At 46.9% G+C, this 20884-nt stretch overlaps 2 protein-coding genes across 3 annotated transcripts in view; one reads left to right on the forward strand and one right to left on the reverse strand.

Moving 5' to 3' along the window:
- Positions 1 to 8847, forward strand: part of elp1 (elongator acetyltransferase complex subunit 1) — a 72950-nt gene extending 64103 nt beyond the window's left edge. For both annotated transcript variants that reach the window (XM_078213942.1, XM_078213943.1), the window contains 4 exons: positions 264 to 391; positions 3931 to 4085; positions 5987 to 6065; positions 8448 to 8847. In XM_078213942.1, coding sequence (XP_078070068.1) covers positions 264 to 391; positions 3931 to 4085; positions 5987 to 6065; positions 8448 to 8509 — 424 coding nt within the window. In that variant the 3' untranslated portion in view covers positions 8510 to 8847. The remainder of the gene's footprint in view (positions 1 to 263; positions 392 to 3930; positions 4086 to 5986; positions 6066 to 8447) is intronic.
- Positions 8848 to 19213: 10366 nt separating this feature from the next.
- LOC144494721 (actin-like protein 7A) lies at positions 19214 to 20452 on the reverse strand. The gene has a single exon (XM_078213944.1). It carries the CDS (start codon positions 20450 to 20452, stop codon positions 19214 to 19216), a length of 1239 nt encoding a protein of 412 aa, XP_078070070.1.
- Positions 20453 to 20884: the final 432 nt, after the last annotated feature.

The raw sequence follows: 20884 nt of genomic DNA on the forward strand, positions 1-20884 counted from the left end.
TCTCGTCCATAAGACAGCACTCCGACAGTGCAGCATTCCCTCAGTATTGCACTAGGATTGCCAGCCTAGATTTTTGGCCTTGGGTCTCCGGGCTGGGACTTGAACCCGGGGCAGAACCCTCTGTCTCCGAGGCAGGAGCGTTTGTCACTGGGACAAAGGTTTTTCTTTGAGTTCATGCCTCTTGTCAGCCTGTACTAAAACAGTAGTAACAGTGAGGGTCGATAAAGGAGGGCATGACGAGACTGTGCGTGTGATTTTCACAGGCGAAGTTCAAAGAACCGTCGCAAGGCAGAAAGGAAGAGGCACAGCTTGAAGGAAGGAAGTCCATTGGAGGACGTGGCACTGCTGGAAGCGTTGAGAGAAATTATATGCACTTTGGACAAGTTGACCGGTATTCCTAGTCCCACTTCTATCAGTTCATTGTGTAAACATAACATTGGATTTCCTTTGCAGGTGTTATGTGAGTGGTCATGGAGTTTTGTTTCCTCATCTCCTGGATGCTCTAGGGACTAATTCTTGTCAACAAAACAATAAGCAATCCCAAAAAATGTTTTCAGAGAGTTTAAAACATTTATCATTTGTGAGATGATCACAGAACAGCAGGAATCCAGTCATCAGTATCACCACGGAATGAATTTCATAGAATCACAGAATCCCTGCAATGCAGAAGGAGGCCATTCAGCTCATTGAGTCTGCACCAACCACAATCCCACCCAGGCCCTATCACCATAACCCCATGCATTCATCCTAACCAGTCTCCCTGACACTAAGGGTCAATTTAGCACGGCCAGTCCACCTAACCCGCACATCTTTGGACCGTGGGAGGAAAACCGAGCACTCGAAGGAAACATAAGAACATAAGAAATAGGAGCAGGAGTGGGCCATCTAGCCCCTCAAACCTGCTCCGCCATTCAATAAGATCATGGCTGATCTGATAGTGGGTTCAGTTCCACTTACCCGCCCGCTCCCCATAACCCTTAATTCCCTTAATGGTTAAAAATCTATCTATCTGGGACTTCAACACATTTAACGAGGTAGCCTCCACTGCTTCATTGGGCAGAGAATTCCAAAGACTCACCACCCTCTGGGAGAAGAAGTTCCTCCTCAACTCTGTTCTAAATTGACTCCCCCGTATTTTGAGGCTATGCCCCCTAGTTCTTGTTTCCATTGTAAGTGGAAATAACCTCGCTCCTTCTACCCTGTCTAGCCCCTTCATTATCTTATATGTCTCTATAAGATCTCCCCTCAACCTTCTAAACTCCAATGAGTACAGGCCCAGTCTACTCAATCTCTCCTCATAAGCTAACCCCCTCATCTCCGGAATCAACCTGGTGAACCTTCTCTGTACCCCCTCCAAAGCTAATATATCCTTTCTTAAATAAGGGGACCAAAATTGCACACAGTACTCTAGTTGCGGCCTCACCAGTACCTTGTACAGTTGCAGCAAGACCTCCCTGCTTTTATACTCCATCCCTCTCGCGATAAAGGCCAACATTCCATTTGCCTTCTTGATCACCTGCTGCACCTGCAAACTGAGTTTTTGTGATTCATGCACAAGGACCCCCAGGTCCCTCTGCACAGTAGCATGTTGTAATTTTTCACCATTTAAATAATAGTCCATTTTACTATTATTCCTTCCAAAGTGGATAACCTCACACTTACCAACGTTATACTCCATCTGCCAGATCCTTGCCCACTCACTTAGTCGATCCAAATCTCTCTGCCGACTCTGTGTCCTCCACGCAATTTGCTTTCCCACTCATCTTTGTGTCATCCGCAAACTTTGTTACCCTTCACTCGGTCCCCTCCTCCAGATCGTCTATGTATATGGTAAATAGTTGAGGCTCCAGCACCGATCCCTGCGGCGCGCCACTAGTCACTGATGCAGACACTGATGCAAACCCACGCAGACACGGGGAGAATGTGCAGGCTCCACACAGACAGTGACCCAAGCTGGGAATCGAACCCAGGTCCCTGGCGCTGTGAGGCAGCAGTGCTAATCACTGTGTCACCTGCCGCCCCTTCATGTTTCCTAAGCTGATTCTGTGAAAGAAATTCAGAGTCAGCAATAAATGAGTATCCTTTATCTGAAAACCAAACCCATCCAAAACCCCAATGTTTTTTTTGAACAGCTATTCAGTTGATTTGTATGTTAATAAGGCAATGTAATTAAATTCAGGTGTAAAAAGTGTTAACGGTAAGAAGTAAGGTCTGTGTGAGTTGGCAAATGGAGAAACAACTCGGTATTTGTAGACTACAGCTAGTCTAGGCTTCAGCTATTGTAATGTAAGTAGGCCCAGTCTTACTGTGTGTACGGTTGGTCCAGAATTATCTAAAAACCGAAACACAGTTGGCCCCGATGGTTTGGATAAAGGATACTCGATCTGTATGTATATACTGCAGACCATTCCTTTTCAGAGATGGGTGGCAGTTATTTATCCAAAGATGTGCAGGTTAATTTAACCATGCTAAATTGCCCTTCAGTGTCCCAAGATGTGAAGTTTAATTTTAAATTTTATTTATTAGTGTCACAAGTAAGCTTACATTTACACTGCAATGACGTTACTGTGAAAATCCCCTAGTCGCCACACTCCGGTGCCTGTTCGGGTACACCGAGGGAGAATTTAGCATGGCCAATGCGCCTAACCAGCACGTCTTTTATACTGTGGGAGGAAATTGGAGCATCCGGAGGAAACCCATGCAGACACGGGGAGAACATGCAGACTCTGCACAGACAGTGACCCAAGCTGGGAATCGAATCCGGGTCCCTGGCGCTGTGAGGCAGCAGTGCTAGCCGCCGTGCCACCTTGCTGGTCAATTGAAAATGCCAATGCAGCGCTCCCTCAGTGCTGCGGTGCGGTGCGGCGCTCCCTCGGCGCTGCAGTGCGGCACTCCCTCGGCACTACGGTGCGGCGATCCCTTGGCGCTGCGGTGCGGCGCTCCCTCAGTGCTGCGGTGCGGCGCTCCCTCAGCGCTGCGGTGCGGCGCTCCCTCGGCGCTGCGGTGCGGCGCTCCCTCGGCGCTGCGGTGCGGCGCTCCCTCGGCACTGCGGTGCGGCGTTCCCTCGGCGCTGCGGTGCGGCGCTCCCTCGGCGGTGCGGCGCTCCCTCGGCGCTGCGGTGCGGCGCTCCCTCGGCGCTGCGGTGCGGCGCTCCCTCGGCGCTGCGGTGCGGCGCTCCCGCGGCGCTCCCTCGGCGCTGCGGTGCGGCGCTCCCTCGGCGGTGCGGTGCGGCGCTCCCTCGGCGCTGCGGTGCGGTGCGGCGCTCCCTCGGCGCTGTGGTGCGGCGATCCCTCGGCGCAGCGGTGCGGCGCACCCTCGGCGCTGCGGTGCGGCGATCCCTCGGCGCTGCGGTGCGGCGATCCCTCGGCGCAGCGGTGCGGCGCTCCCTCAGTGCTGCGGTGTCGCTCCCTCAGTGCTGCGGTGCTGCGCTCCCTCGGCGGTGCGGTGCGGCGCTCCCTCGGCGCTGGGGTGCGACGCTCCCTCAGCGGTGCGGTGCGGTGCGGCGCTCCCTCAGCGCTGCGGTACGGCGCTCCCTCGGCACTGGGGTGCGGCGCTCCCTCAGTGCTGCGGTGCGCGCTCCCTCGGCGCTGGGGTGCGGCGCTGCGGTGCGGCGCTCCCTCGGCACTGCGGTGCGGCACTCCCTCGGCGCTGCGGTACGGCGTTCCCTCGGCGCTGCGGTGCGGCGCTCCCTCGGCGCTGGGGTGCGGCGCTCCCTCGTGCCGTTTATAATTTGCCTTTTTTTCACTGACTTTTGTTCTGCGTTTATTTTAAATAAACATTTGTATTTAATATTAGTTTTAGTGATGGTGCATTTCTGAAGCGTTACTGATTTACTCCTGTGTCGCCCATCTTTATGCTTTCTGTTTTCTCGCCCTCTTGTAAATATATAATTCCCGGAAATGAATTAACTGCGATTCTCTCCATCCCCAGGGGAAGTGCACAGATTGCTGAAGGTTCTGGTTCTTTTTGGATATGATGTTCTGGCTTTGGAGCTGCAGCAGTCTTTGGAGAACGCCCTGCGATTGGTAGAGAAATCCATTCCTAATATTTGGCAGGCCAATCCTAAGATGGCATCCACCTACCCGGTGAGTGAAGTAATAACGTTATTAGTCAATAATACAGCCAGTATTTCTTCTTTCCCCAAATTCAATTAAGCTTGCCTCAACTTAAAGTTTTAAAGTTTATTTATTAGTCACAATTAGGCTTACATTAACACTGCAATGAAGTCACTGTGAAAATCCCCTAGTCACCACACTCCGGTGCCTGTTCGGGTACACGGAGGGAGAATTTAGCATGGCCAGTGCACCTAACCAGCACATCTTTCAGACTGAGAGAGGAAACCGGAGCACCCGGAGGAAACCCACGCAGACACGGGGAGAACATGCAAACTCCATACAGAGAGTGACCCAAGCCGGGAATCGAATCCTGTCTCACAGCACCAGGGACCGGTGGGAATACGTGGGTTTCCTCCAGGTGCTTTGGTTTCCTCCCACGGTCCGAAAGACATGCTGGTTAGGTGGATTGGCCATGCTAAATTCTCCCTCGGTGTACCCGAACAGGTGCCGGAGTGTGGTGACTAGGGGATTTTCACAGTTTCTTCATTGCAGTAACATGACATTAATAAATAAACTTTTAACTAACTATGGTAAATGCATGGGATTACGGGGATATGGTGGGGAGGGTGGTCTTGGGTAGTTGGCCCTGGGTGGGACGCTCTTTCGAAGGGCTGGTGCTGACTCGATGGGCCGAATGGCCTCCATCTGTACTGTAGGGGATTCTATAATTTAACATGGCAGTGGTGACTGTCGTAATCAAAAGGATGGAAATCTTCCTGTGGCTTTTAATTAAAAATACAAGTATTATTACTGCGAATGCTCTTGCCTTTCCAAGCAGCAGATTGGACCCCTGACAAACATTGAGATGCAGTCTAGTGATGTTGCACCATTAGATTTCCTTGTTTTGCAGAGGGAGGTGGTTAGTTTCAGCAATTTGCACTGAGTTGACAGCAGGACCCATCCCAGTATCAAAACCCACCAGCGAAGGGGTATATTTTTTGTACAGGGAAAACTGAAGTGCAGAATCTAAACTGCATTCATCCAATTCATAGGTTCATAAGATATAGGAGCAGAATTAGACCATTTGGCCCATCGAGCCCACTCTGCCATTCGATCATGACTGATAAAATTCATGTCAAGGGACATAGGAGCAGGAGGAGGCCATTCAGCCCCATGAGCCTGCTACACCATTCAGTTCGACCATGGCTGATCTGTACCTTAATTCCATCCGCTTGCCTTAGTTCCCTAACTCTTAACTTGCTGGCTAATAAAAAAAATCCTTCAATCTCAGTTTTGTCATATTAAATTGACACCTTCTCCCACCCACGCATTTTTCTTGGGGGGGAAGGGGGGAAGAGTTCCAGATTTCCGCTCTCCTTTGTGTGAGGAAGTGCTTCCAGAACAGCCTGGCTTGAATTTGAAGGTCCTGCCCCTGGTCCTGATTGTGCTGACGTGCGAGGTTTGCGAGTTGGCGCTGGAGAATTATTCTTCTTCCCATAGGCAGGAAGAAGAGTAAAAGTGTGAGTGAGTTGCCCCGAGCCAATCTTGTACAAATCCCGCGGCTGTTCCGTGAATGACAGAGACCAGCATACAGATCAGCCGCGGTTTAACTAAAAGGTGGAATGAGCTTGAACGAGGGGCTGAATGGCCTCCTGCTTTTGGAATGAAATGCATCAACCTCTTGTCTAAAATGATGGAAGAGGAAATCAGCTATGATCATATTGAATGGCGGGGCAGGCTTGAAGGGCTGAATGGCCTCCTCCTGTTTCTGTTTCTTGTGTTCTGTATAGAATGATTTTTTGTTATTCTTCTAGTGTAATACTGTTTGGTATTCTCAGTATATTTAAATTGTGTGTATGCGGGGGGGAGGTGGTGTTGGTGAGATAGGGATTGCCAGATTGAAACATCACTTTTTGTTTTGTTTGTTGTAGGTTCTTGGTCCAGATTCGACTGTGAACAGCATCACTGCTTCCCTCCAGCAACCAAGGAGTGGGGGAGTACCTCAGCAAGGTCTGTGACGAATACCATTCAGTGTGGCGCTTATAGCAAAGCGTTGGCTTATAGCTCCACACACAGTTGGTCATATACATGCACCTCTTTAAGAAGGCAATGACTTCCTTTAGAAGCAGGCCTTCACTTAGTGCAATTATTTTGCTCTGACAATTGAGAGCCTTTTCACAATCTCAAGAATTTCCCAAAATGTTTTACATCTAATGAATACCTTTAATGCAATTTCCCTTGCAGTGTAGGAAGCACAGCAGCCCAATATGCGCACAGCAAACTCCCACAAACAATATCATAGAATCCTACCGTGCAGAAGAAGGCCATTTGGCCCATCAAGTCAGCAACGACAATCCCACCCAGACCCTATTCCCATAACCCCACGCATTTACTCTCGGTAGTCCCCCTGATACTAAGGGGCAATTTAGCATGGCCAATCCACCTGACCCGCACATCTTTGGAGTGTGGGAGGAAACCGGAGCACCCGGAGGAAACCCACGCAGACACGGAGAATGTGTAAACTCCACACAGACAGTGACCCAAGGCTGGAATTGAACCCGGGACCCTGGCGCTGTGAGGCAGCAGTGCTAACCACTGTGCCACCGTGCTGCCCCAATGTGATGGAAACATGGGAGCAGGATAATGAATGACTGGGTCATCTGTTTTCAGTGTTGGTTGAGAAATAAACATTGGCCAGGACAGCAGAGAGAATTCTCAAATAAAAGCATAAATACTGGAAATCTGAAATAAAAACAGAACCGTTCTGGAAATACTCAACAGGTCTGGCAGCAAGAGTGGAGAGAGGAACAGAGTTAGCGTTCTGAGTTGAATATGACTCCTCTTCAGAACTGAACCAAGCAGAACCTCCATTCTAAAGAAGTCAGATAGGGCAGTGGGTTGGCTTGGGTAAGATACTCTTTTTTTAAAAAAGGAGTGGCACAGTGGTTAGCACTGCTGCCTCACAGCGCTAGGGACCCGGGTTTGATTCCCAGCTTGGGTCATTGTCTGTGTGGAGTCTGCACATTCTCCCCGTGTCTGTGTGGGTTTCCTCCTGGTGCCCCGGTTTCCTCTCACGGTCCGAAAGATGTGTGGGTTAGGTGGATTGGCCGTGCTGAATTGTCCATAAGTGTCAGGGTAAACATATTGGGGTTACGGGGATAGGGCCTGGCTGGGATTCTTATCGGTGCAGACTCGTTGGGCCGAATGGCCGCCTTCTGCACTGTAGGATTCTATGATATGTGACTCAAAATGTTAACTGATTCTCTCTCCACAGATGCTGCCAGACTTGCTGAGTATTTCCAGCAGTTTTTGTTTGTATTACAGCAGTGGGGGGGATTCTGCTGCCCTTCTTCAAAATAGTGCTGTGGAATCTCTAGTGACCATCTGAGAGAGCAAACGGGGCCGCGATTCAGCGTCTCATCCAAATGTTAGCACCTGTGACAGTGCAGGGCTCGAGTACTGCACCGGGGGTGTCACTCTGGATTATGCACTCAAACAGAAACCTCAGTACCATTTGGAATGTAAAAGATGTATAGTTTTCTGCATAAACCATCACAGCTAGAAATGAATACAGGGAGTGAGTTGTTACAAGCATCAGTCTGAATTACACGGCATTTGGGAAGAATCGTGGTTTTATTTGAGAATCCATATTATTCTGTATTTTTTGAAGGGGTGATTGAATACTTTATTTGTGAAGTAGCTGGTTAGAGAACTAAATGAAGTTTGCCCACATAAGAGGGTTAAATTAATGTGATCTAATCTCTGAATTTCGTATTGTTTGAGACAATGTCCTTTACCCCTCTGTAGTTTAGCTGCCGCCTGTCAATTCGTAGAATCCCTACAGTGCAGAAGGAGGCCATTCGGCCCACTGAGTCTGCACCCACACAATCCCCGTTACCCCACATATTTACTCTGCTAATCCCCCTGACACTAGGGTCAATTTAGCACGGCCAATCAACCTAACCCGCACATCTTTGAGGAAACCGGAGCACCCGGAGGAAACCCACACAGACATGGGGAGAACGTACAGACTCCACACAGACAGTGACCCAAGCCAGGAATCGAACCCGGGTCCCTGGCGCTGTGAGGCAGCAGTGCTGAGCAATGTGTCACTATGCCTCATCTCAGCAACTTGCTTTGATGGGTTTCTCTGAGATATCGACCTTTATAGTCCATCACGGTAATGAACTGATTGCAACAATAAAATGAAGGTCGCACTTGCTCACTCCAGCTGGAAGAAACACATTTAAAAAGAGGCTAAATGTCGAGTTGTTTTTTTTTTATCGAGAGTAACCTGGCAAGAAAGGTTCTGTGTGACACACCAATCACTTCTCGGTATACAGATCTGTTACTAATTCTGATTTATTTTGCTTCCCCCCTGCCCCCCCACAGATGAGATTTTTGTCGCTCCTAAACTCAATAAGAATGTGCAGTGGAAGCTAAATGTTCTGTGAAGGGACGCCATTGTGCAGTGACGCCAGCTCTGGATCGTCCATTACTGCGCCGCACACATGACTGTCAGGGCCGTGCGATCTAAGGACAAGGCAGGCTTGTGAAAAGAAATTGCCACAGGCGACTGCCCAGCGGGATACCACCGGCTGCAGAGTGATGACGGAGAACATGCCCTTGCCATTGTGACAATCAGAACTGACAAACCTGTATTCAAGACTGACGGACCTGTATTAAGGGGGCAAGAGGTAGTCGTACTGCTGTTGTATAGTTTGGTTACAAAATGAAAGCAGAATGATTTGAACATTTAATTGTGTCATATAAAGAACCTATTGAAAATCTTGGTTACTGAGTCGATGTGAAGAACATAAGAAATAGGAGCAGGAGTAGGCCATCTGGCCCCTCGAGCCTGCCCCGCCATTCAGTAAGATCATGGCTGATCTGAAGTGGATCAGTTCCACTTACCCGCCTGCTCCCCATAACCCTTAATTCCCTTACCGATCAGGAATCCATCTACCTGTGATTTAAACATATTCAACAAGGAAGCCTCCACCACTTCAGTGGGCAGAGAATTCCAGAGATTCACTACCCTCTGAGAGAAGAAGTTCCTCCTCAACTCTGTCCTAAACTGACCCCCCTTTATTTTGAGGCTGTGCCCTCTAGTTCTGGTTTCCTTTCTAAGTGGAAAGAATCTCTCCACTTCTACCCTATCCAGCCCCTTCATTATCTTCCATGCCTCTATAAGATCACCCCTCAGCCTTCTAAACTCCAACGAGTACAAACCTAATCTGCTCAATCTCTCCTCATAATCTACACCCCTCATCTCCGGTATCAACCTGGTGAACCTTCTCTGCACTCCCTCCAAGGCCAATATATCCTTTCGCAAGTAAGGGGACCAAAACTGCACACAGTATTCCAGCTGCGGCCTCACCAATGCCTTGTACAGATGCAGCAAGACTTCTCTGCCTTTATATTCTATCCCCCTCGCGATAATTGCCAACATCCCATTTATTTGCCTTCTTGATCACATGTACTTGCAGACTGAGTTTTTGCGACTCATGCACCAGGACCCCCCGGACTTATCTAGACAGCCATATGAACAGAGTGGGAATGGAGGGATACAAAAGAATGGTCTAGTTTGGACCAGGGAGCGGCACGGGTTTGGAGGGCCGAAGGGCCTGTTCCTGTGTTGTATTGTTCTTTGTCCCTTTGCACAGTAGCATGTTGTAATTTTTTTCCATTTAAATAATAATCCAATTTGCTATTATTTCTTCCAAAGTGAATAACCTCGCATTTGCCAACGTTATATTCCATCTGCCAGATCCTCGCCCACTCACTCAGCCTATTCAAATCTCTCTGCAGACCTTCCGTTTCCTCCACGCAATTCACTTTCCCACTTATCTTCGTGTCGTCAGCAAACTTTGTTACCCTACACTCAGTCCCCTCCTCCAGATCATCTATGTAAATAGTAAACAGTTGAGGCCCCAGTACCGATCCCTGCGGCACGCCACTAGTCACCATCTGCCAACCAGAAAAGCACACATTTATTCCAACTCTCTGCTTCCTGTTGGATAGCCAATCCCCAATCCACGCTAACACCCTACCCCCAACTCTGTGTGCCCCAATCTTCTGCAGCAACCTTTTGTGAGGCACCTTATCGAATGCCTTTTGGAAATCCAAAACACCACATCTACCGGTTCCCCTCCGTCAACCGCACTAGTCACATCTTCATAAAAATCCAGTAAGTTCGTCAAACACGACTTTCCTCTCATGAATCCATGCTGCGACTGCTTGATCGAACCATTCTTATCCAGATGGCCTGCTATTTCTTCTTTAATGATGGATTCCAGCATTTTCCCAACTACAGACGTTAAGCTAACCGGCCTGTAGTTACCCGCCTTTTGTCTACTTCCTTTTTTAAACAGCGGTGTAACAGTAGCTGTTTTCCAATCAGCCGGCACTACCCCAGAGTCCAGTGAATTTTGATAAATAACCACTAACGCATCCACTATTACCTCTGACATTTCTTTCAGTACCCTGGGATGCATTCCATCTGGGCCCGGGGACTTGTCCACCTTCAGTCCCGTTAGTCTACCAAGCACTGCCTCTCTAGTAACAATAATTGTATTGAGTACCTCTCCTCCTACCAACACTCGATCGTTAATATTCGGTAAACTATTTGTGTCTTCCACCGTGAAGACCGACACAAAAAACCTATTTAAAGTCTCAGTCATTTCCTCGTTTTCCACTATTAAATCCCCCCTCTCGTCCTTCAAGGGTCCAACATTCACTCTAGCCACTCTATTCCTTTTTATATATTTGTAAAAGCTTTTACTATCATTTTTTTATGTTTAGAGCTAGTTTAGTTTCATAATCTATTTTTCCTTTCTTTATCGCTTTCTTAGTCATTCTTTGTTGTTTTTTAAAGCTTTCCCAATCCACTAAGTCTCCACTATTTTTGGCCATTCTGTATGCATCGGTTTTTAATTTAATACTCTCCTTTATTTCCTTCGTTATCCACGGCTGGCTATCCCTTTTCTTACAATCCTTCTTTATCACCGGAATATATTTTTGCTGAGTACTGAAAAAGATCTCCTTAAAAATCCTCCACTGTTCCTCAGCTGTCCTACCTACCAGTCTGCTCTCCCAGTCCACCCTAGCCAATTCAGCCCTCATCCTATCGTACTCCCCTCTGTTCTAGCAGAGGACACTGGTTTGGGACCCTACTTTCTCCCCCTCCATCTGCACCAGACATTCGACCATATTGTGATCACTCGACCCAAGAGGGTCCTTCACAAGAAGATCCTTAATTCTACCTGTCTCGTTACACATTACCAGATCTAAGATAACTCGTTCCCTCTTAGGTTCTGTAACATACTGTTCAAGGTAACTATCCCGACAGCATTCTTCCTCTTCCTCCATCCCACCACGTCCAACTTGAGTCAGCCAATCAATATGCAGGTTAAAATCCCCCACGATTATTGCCGTTCCGTTTTTGCACGCATCCATTATTTGTTTGTTTATAGCCCTCCCCGCCTCAACATTATTATTTGGTGGCCTATAGACCATGCCTACTAGTGTCTTTCTCCCCCTACTATTCCTTATCTCCACCCATAATGATTCCACGTTTTACTCCTTAGAGCCTATGTCGTCCCTCACTACTACCCTGATATTATCCTTTATTAACAGAGCTACCCCACCACCTTTTCCATCCTGTCTATCCTTTCTAAATGCCGGATACCCCTGGATATTCATTTCCCAGTCCTGGTCACCCTGTAACCACGTTTCTGTAATGGCCACTAGATCATACCCATTTGTGCCATCAACTCATTTATTTTGTTCCGAATGCTTCATGCGTTCAGGCAAAGTGTCCTTATTCCAGCTTTTATCTGGACCCGAATTGTTGAAATGTTATTAACCTCCTCCCTCTTGCACCGTCTATAACCCTTCTCTGTTTGCGAGCTAACTTCCTCGCTCCCAGTCACCTCGTCTCGATCCCCTCCCCCCAACCTATCTAGTTTAAATTCTCCCCAGTAGCTTTCTTGCTGTTCTTCATGTGGTTCTGTTAAATTGCTGCTTCTTTGGGAAGATTCACCTGGGAATCGTTTGCCTTCGAATGGAGAAAGAGCATCCGCAATGGCGCCGCTCCTCTCGAGTGTCACCGCGTGCAGCACGGGGAGGCCAAGCGCAAACGGTGGAAAGAGCGCAGAATGTTGAGTGCCTCGCCCACCCGCCTCATCAAACATCACCCACCAAACCTGTGGCAGAGTCTACGGCTCTGGGATTGGACTGTTCAGCTACTGCAGAATCCACCTCCCCGGGGTGGAAGCAAGTCACCCTCGCCCCTGAGGGACTGCCAAAGAAGAAAGAAACATGTGATGGAAGCAAACAGTACAGTGGCTCGTGAAAGTACGGTACATAAAGCTTTAACACAATGCTGTTCAAATTTCAAGGATTCAACACAGCTGCCATCTTTCATGATATAGCGTTCCATTTTTCAGCTCTTTGAAACAATTTTCTCTGAAATAAAGTGAAGAAGCATCAAAAATATTAAACTTTATAAATTAATCTTTCACGTGGCCTGTAACATTGGCTTTCATCACATATACGGCCAAAGTTACCCTCACCAAGGGCTTTAATAAGCACCATGTAGCCCTGTCAAAGGGGGCTACATGGTGCTTATTAAAGCCCTTGGTGAGGGTCATCTGGACTCGAAACGTCAGCTCTTTTCTCTCCTTACAGATGCTGCCAGACCTGCTGAGATTTTCCAACATTTTCTCTTTCGGTACCATGTAGCTCTGTCGCTGTGCTGTTATGCTTTTGAAAGCAAAAGTTGTGCGTTAGGTGATGGAAGTTTTTTGTGAATCAGCAGGTGGCAATGCAGAAGGGCAGCAATTAGCAGAATGCAGTCATTCACGTTTGAATGCAGTGTGCCAACATTAAATATCGACATCAACAGGAAAACTATTAATGGCCAAAGCAGACCATGTGGAGCAGAAACAGAAAATGCTGGAAAAACTCAGCAGCTCTGGCAGCATCTGTAGCAAAGAAAACTGTTAAAGAGTCTGTGTGACTCCTCACTCCTGCTATGACTGATCACAGATCACCTTCCACCATTGCCTTGGTATAATATTTCTCTGGAGGAAACCCACGCAGACACAGGGAGAATGTGCAAACTCCACACAGACAGTGACCCAAGCCGGAATTGAACCCAGATCCCTGGCACTGTGAGGCAGCAGTGCTAACCACTGCGCCACCATGCTGCACAGCAAGATCCCATAAAGGGTAAACTGCTCACTTGCAAGAAATGTCCTCCTTAGGAGACAGAGATTTGGGGGGGGTGCTTACATATATATTCAAAGGGCCACGAATGTAGTCCAGCCCATTATGCAAATCAGGCAGGGTTAGGTTGGGGAGGAAGGTAATAGGGCCAGGGGTAAGATTATATTCTATATTAGAGGTAGGTTTAATGGTTAGGGGTGAGGGTTGGGGATTAAGTTTAGTGAGAAAGGCATTGGGCGAATTCCAGGTTGAGGCACAGACCCAGATCAAGGCCTATGTGTAGGGTTAGGGCTAGGCCTAAGGCTTGTGTTATGGTTAGTGTTTTACATTAGGGTTAGGTTTTGGGATTAAGGTTAGGATTCGAGTTAGGGGTTAAGGTTGGGGAGGAAGGCATTAGTGTTAGTTAGTAAGGGTTAATGTTAGGTTTGGGGTTAAGGTCAGGCACAGGTTTAAGGTCAGGGGTTAAGTGGTTAGGATAATAGGAGAAAGGCTAAGGGGTTGATGTTATAGTAGAGTTTTGGGGTTTAATGTTCGGATTGAGATCATTAGGGTTTGAGTCATTAGGGTTAGGCTAGGTTGAGGCCGGAGGTGTGGCTAGCAAGTGGTAAGGGATGATTAGTAGTGATGTTAATAAAGCTACTAAAGGTCAGATAAAATCAGATTTAGTTAATATTCCTTAAGTTTAATCAAGGTTAAGTTAATTATGGACTGTTTTCTATTTATTTTTTAATTTAACCCATTAGGAGACTTGGTGTTTAATATCCATTGTCTCTCCCTTCTTCTTCTCTGTGGGGTAGACCAGTTGGTATTAGTTTCCAAACCTATAATCTGTACAGCTTCTATTCCATGTTCAATAAAGTGTTTATTAAGTTTATGTTTCTTGTGGGTTTGAATCTCTCTAAGGTGTCCCGTTAGTCTGGTTCTCAAACTATTTCTTGTTTCACCAATATATATAATGGGCGGCGCTGTGGCACAGTGGTTAGCACTGCTGCCTCACAGCATCAGGGACCCGGGTTCAATTCTCGGCTTGGGACACTATGTGGAGTTTGCACATTTCCCCCGTGTCTGCATGGGTTTCCTCCGGGTGCTCCGGTTTCCTCCCACAGTTCAAAGATGAGCGGGTTAGGTTAATTGACCAGCCTAAATTGCCCCATAATGCCCCAGCATGTGTAGGTAGAAGGATTAGCGGGGTAAATATGTGGGATTGTGGTGATAGGGCCTGAGTGGGATTGTTGTCTGTGCAGACTCGATGGGCCAAATGGCCTCCTTCTGCACTGTAGGGATTCTATGATGATTCTATGATATAGTATATTGCACAGTTTACATTGTATGGCATATACGACATTTCGGTGTGGGCATGTTATTCTCTGCTTTAAAAGAGTTATTTTACCTGTTATAGGATTTTGGATGATAAATAAATAGTGACACGTAGCACAATCCTCATCTTGGAGTGTTCTGTAAATTTACTCTACTTCTGATTAAGAGATCCTTCAAATTGTGTAATGCTGTTATAAAATTAGACTTAATCTGTCTGAGAAATCTTTTAGTGTTTCCGCTGTGTCGCAATGCAGTAAACAAAGTATGACCCGCTGAATCAAAATCTGCACTTTTTGTACAGATTCGATGAAATCTTGTGAGTTGTGATTTTATAATACCTGGAAAGGTATGTTTAGGGTGATGACTTTTAACATGTAAAAGTGCACGAGTAGATTTGAAAAATACTTTTGTTGCCAATTTATTTTCCTGATTTATTTTTTCTAATTTAAAAGTTGTTGTGTCTAGGAAATTTATTTCATGTTTGTCTGTTGTAACTTTGACATGTATGGGTGGTGGTTGTTGAGGATTTGTGAAAATTGTTTAAAATCTGATTGTGAGTGGGGCCAAAAACCCCATCCAAATATCGATAATAGCAGATGGGTTTCTTAGGGCATTTTTCAAGAACTTTGATTTGATTTATTATTGTCACATGTATTAACATACAGGGCGGCACGGTAGCACAGTGGTTAGCACTGCTGCTTCACAGCTCCAGGGTCCTGGGTTCGATTCCCGGCTCGGGTCACTGTCTGTGTGGAGTTTGCACATTCTCCTCGTGTCTGCGTGGGTTTCCTCCGGGTGCTCCGGTTTCCTCCCACAGTCCAAAGATGTGTGGGTTAGGTTGATTGGCCAGGTTAAAAATTGCCCCTTAGAGTCCTGGGATGTGTAGGTTAGAGGGATTAGCGGGTAAAAAATATGTGGGGATAGGGCCTGGGTGGGATTGTGGTCGGTGCAGACTCGATGGGCCGAATGGCCTCCTTCTGCACTGTAGGGTTTCTATGTTAAAAGTATTGTTTCTTGCGTGCTATACAGACAAAACATACCGTTCATAGAGAAGGAAACGAGAGAGTGCAGAATGTACTATTACAGTCATAGTTAGGGTGTAGAGAAAGATCAACTTAATGCAAGGTAAGTCTGTTCAAAAGTCTGACAGCAGCAGGGAAGAAGCTGTTCTTGAGTCGGTCGGTGCGTGACCTCAGACTTTTGTACCTTTTTCCCAAAGGTGGAAGAGAGATTGTCCTGGGTGCGTGGGGATTTTCCTACTGAAAATATTATCTGGTGTATATTTTGGGAACATTGTAGTTTATTTAAGATTGAGATAATATAAGAACATAAGAACATAAGAAATAGGAGCAGGAGTAGGCCATCTAGCCCCTCGAGCCTGCCCCGCCATTCAATAAGATCATGGCTGATCTGACGTGGATCAGTACCACTTACCCGCCTGATCCCCATAACCCTTAATTCCCTTACCGATCAGGAATCCATCCATCCGCGCTTTAAACATATTCAGCGAGGTAGCCTCCACCACCTCAGTGGGCAGAGAATTCCAGAGATTCACCACCCTCTGGGAGAAGAAGTTCCTCCTCAACTCTGTCTTAAACCGACCCCCCTTTATTTTGAGGCTGTGTCCTCTAGTTTTAACTTCCTTACTAAGTGGAAAGAATCTCTCCGCCTCCACCCTATCCAGCCCCCGCATTATCTTATAAGTCTCCATAAGATCCCCCCTCATCCTTCTAAACTCCAACGAGTACAAACCCAATCTCCTCAGCCTCTCCTCATAATCCAAACCCCTCATCTCCGGTATCAACCTGGTGAACCTTCTCTGCACTCCCTCCAATGCCAATATATCCTTCCTCATATAAGGGGACCAATACTGCACACAGTATTCCAGCTGCGGCCTCACCAATGCCCTGTACAGGTGCATCAAGACATCCCTGCTTTTATATTCTATCCCCCTCGCGATATAGGCCAACATCCCATTTGCCTTCTTGATCACCTGTTGTACCTGCAGACTGGGCTTTTGCGTCTCATGCACAAGGACCCCCAGGTCCCTTTGCACGGTAGCATGTTTTAATTTGTTTCCATTGAGATAGTAATCCCATTTGTTATTATTTCCTCCAAAGTGTATAACCTCGCATTTATCAACGTTATACTCCATTTGCCATATCCTCGCCCACTCACTCAGCCTGTCCAAATCTCTCTGCAGATCTTCTCCGTCCTCCACACGATTCACTTTTCCACTTATCTTTGTGTCGTCTGCAAACTTCGTTACCCTACACTCCGTCCCCTCCTCCAGATCATCTATATAAATGGTAAACAGTTGCGGCCCGAGTACCGATCCCTGCGGCACGCCACTAGTTACCTTCCTCCAACCGGAAAAACACCCATTTATTCCGACTCTTTGCTTCCTGTCGGATAGCCAGTCCCCAATCCACTTTAACACACTACCCCCAACTCCGTGTGCCCTAATCTTCTTCAGCAGCCTTTTATGGGGCACCTTATCAAACGCCTTTTGGAAATCCAAAAACACCGCATCCACCGGTTCTCCTCCATCAACCGCCCTAGTCACATCTTCATAAAAATCCAACATGTTCGTCAAGCACGACTTTCCCCTCATGAATCCATGCTGCGTCTGATTGATCGAACCATTTCTATCCAGATGCCCTGCTATCTCCTCTTTAATAATGGATTCCAGCATTTTCCCTACTACAGACGTTAAGCTGACCGGCCTATAGTTACCCGCCTTTTGTCTCCTTCCTTTTTTAAACAGCGGCGTAACATTAGCCGTTTTCCAATCAACCGGCACTACCCCAGAATGCAACGAGTTTTGATAAATAATCACTAACGCATCCACTATTACCTCTGACATTTCTTTCAATACCCTGGGATGCATTCCATCCGGACCCGGGGATTTGTCCACCTTCAGTCCCATTAGTCTACCCAGCACTGCCTCTCTGGTAACATTAATCGTATTAAGTATTTCTCCTGCTGCCAACCCTCTATCGTTAATATTTGGCAAACTATTTGTGTCCTCCACCGTGAAGACCGACACAAAAAACTTATTTAAAGACTCAGCCATATCCTCATTTCCCACTATTAACTCCCCCCTCTCGTCCTCCAAGGGTCCAACATTCACTCTAGCCACTCTATTCCTTTTTATATATTTATAATGAATTATAATATGAATGAACTTGGCTCCTGGGAAACTATCAATTTGGGTTATGTAATTGGGGATAGTTTTTAATGTTACAAAGATTAGAATTCCCTATGATTAATATTTGTTTGATTGGGGTCATTGACAAATTTTTATTCTTCTGACTTGTATTTCGGTGCCTTATAACCGTATGTTTGTCTCATTGTGTCGTGGTGTATATTTATGTTCTGCTTGTAACTTATTAAATGGCTGAGACTTTAGCAGAATTTTGTATTTCATTCCTTTTTATTAATATTGAAAGATTGAACTACATGTGCCCAATTTGTCACTTGAATCGGAGCGTGTAACAATCCGATTCGGTTTGAAGTTATTGGTTCCAAAGTTTCTGTTGTATGATATGTATCCTCAAGCAAAGACTGAATGGCTTGTTGAAGAAGTTAATTCAGTGTCACTCGAGTAGGCTGGTGTATTGTCTTTCTCGATTCCAATGGTATTGTGGGGCTGCTCATTGCTTCTTGATTCCCAATATTACTCTGTGGAAAAAGTGGACTTGATTCTTGAAAAAGAATCTCGATAGCCTGTAATGGAGTGATTAATGATTTAAATGTTTGTTTGAATCAAATTGATTAAACTTTATATTTTTAGAAGTTGGTGTACTTATTTCAATATTATTTATTAATTTCTGCTGTTGTTTTGTATACACTTTCCGCTGCCTCGGAAAAGCAGCCAGCATCATCAAGGATCCCCCACGCACCCCGGACATTCTCTCTTCCACTTTCTTCCATCAGGAAAAAGATACAAAAGCCTGAGGACACTTACCAACTGACTCGAGAACAGCTTCTTCCCTGCTGCTGTCAGACTTTTGAATGGACCTACCTCGCATTAATCTGATGTTCCTCTGCACCCTAGCTATGACTGTAACACTACATTCTGCACTTTCCTTCTCTATGAATGGTATGCTTTGTTTGTTTAGCACGCAAGAAGCAATACTTTTCACTGTATGTTAATACAGGTGACAATAAATCAAACTAAAAAGTGACAAAATAATTGGAGAATGAAACATACTTTCATAGGAATCTTTTTTTAAGTCCTTAGTGGGCAGCGCCAGAAGATCATCATATTTAGATTTGTACAGTGGTAAATGTTTGCATTTGCAGTAGTGGAAATTGTAACACTACATTCTGCACCCTCTTCTTTCCTTCTCTATGAACGGTATGTTTTGTCTCCGCGTAAGAAACAATACTTTTCACTGTATACTAATACATGTGACAATAAATCAAATCAAACTGTGTATGAATAAACAGACGCAGCCGTTAGTTTGCAAATGCTTTATTACAGTTATGACAGTAAGTTCTGCGGTTTGGTAGTAAATCGTCATAAATTAGATTTACTTATAAAGTCGGAAAGGAACCAAGAATTAAACTATGCAGCTAAAAAGAAAAAACGTGGGGCAGCAACTTCAGAAGCATTTGCGGTAAATGACAAAGGGACCTCTTTCGTCATAATCCCTCTTGTGGACCCAGAGTTGCTGGAAGGATTTGAGAGATGCCATGATGGAGCCCCCCAGCCAGACTGAGTATTTCCTCTCGGGGATGGCATGTACGGTGGGGTTCATGCCCTGTTCCATCTTGTTCATCTCCTTCTGCAGGCGTTCCGAGAAGCCCTCGAAGAGGGTGGAGCCCCCGCACAGGAGGATGTTGTTGTACATTTCAAACTTGAGGTTGCTGTCGCACATGTCCAGGCTGTGCAGGGCCAGGGAGTGGATCCCTGGGTCCTTGGAGCCGATCAGGGAGGGATTGAAGAGGGCTTCGGGGCACCTGAACCTCTCCTTGCCAATGGCAATGACATGACCATCGGGCAACTCATATTCCACCAGGTGTTCATTGACATCCAAGTTCATGTCCTGGTCGAAGTTGATGGCAGTGTAGCAACACTTCTTCTTGATGTCCTCTACAATGTGTAGACCCTTCTCGGTGAATCTGTTACCAGCTTCGTTGAGCAATTTGAGCAGGTAGTCATTGAGGTCGGAGCCCCCGTAGTCAGCCCTGCCAGTGACATGGGGCATGTTGTAGCCCTCATGGATTGGCACCACATGAGTGACCCCATGGCCACACTCCACCACCAGGCCGGTGGTGCGACCATAGGAGTAGAGGCAGAGGGTGGACTGGTAGGCAACGTGCATGGCAGGGGTGTTGAAGGTCTCGAACATAAGCTCTGCCATCTTCTCCCTGTTGGTGGTGGGGCTAAGGGGAGGATCAGCCAGCATCACTGCATGTTCCTCGGGGGCGATCCGCATCACCTGGAACATGTGAGCCCAGATGGCCTCCACCGCCTCCCAGTCCACCACGATGCCATGCCTCAATGGGCTGATGAGCTTGAGTTTGTGCTCGGATCTGGCCAGCTCGTCCCCCACATAGTTCTCCTGGCGGTTGTCCCCGGTCTTGGCACTCATCTGCACCGGCCTGCCCACCACCGAGGAGAGGACCAGCGAGGGTCTGGGCTGCCCGACGTAGCCAGCCTTGCAGTAGCCCGTGCCCATGTCTATCATCAGCGAGCGGATCTCCTTCAGCACCTTACCAGCCTTGGAGTCCGTGGAGCGGACGCTCTGGGACATCTTGGAGGTGGATTCTTGGGGCTTGACCGAAGGTGGAGGGGTGCCAACCTTCTTGGGCAAGTGGTTGACTGGCTTAGTCACCATCCTCCTGCCGCTTCTGTCCGCTCCGCCTGTCTCACACACAACCCGCGTGGGTTCCAGTTTCCAAACACTGGCAGCGAGCGAGGCCCGAAATGCGCTGGGCTGCCCGCAGGCTCAACCTTTTTGTAAGCGTTTTGTTGCTGTCTCCAGGGCGACCAGACACAAGCTATTGCCAGGTCATCTCTCCCCTCACACCAGCTCCCTCAGTGACGAATTGCACCTACAGTGACGTACAACTTTAAATACAACTTTACCCAAATATGAGCAATGGTGTGAAATGTGGACATGGATAAGACATGTTCAGGGCTGGAGTTCCCTAAACCCATTTTTATATTCGCTCCTGAGAATGTTCCGCAATTTCAAATTGAAATAATTACAAATTCTAAACTCAATAGTCATATTTATACATACAATTCAAATCATTGTTCATGACGA

This window comes from Mustelus asterias, chromosome 6 (assembly GCF_964213995.1).
Source record: "Mustelus asterias chromosome 6, sMusAst1.hap1.1, whole genome shotgun sequence".
Classification (NCBI taxonomy): domain Eukaryota; kingdom Metazoa; phylum Chordata; class Chondrichthyes; order Carcharhiniformes; family Triakidae; genus Mustelus; species Mustelus asterias.

Excerpts from the sequence above, each read along its gene's own strand:
- LOC144494721 (XM_078213944.1), bottom strand. The coding sequence starts at position 20,452 with ATGGTGACTAAGCCAGTCAACCACTTGCCCAAGAAGGTTGGCACCCCT.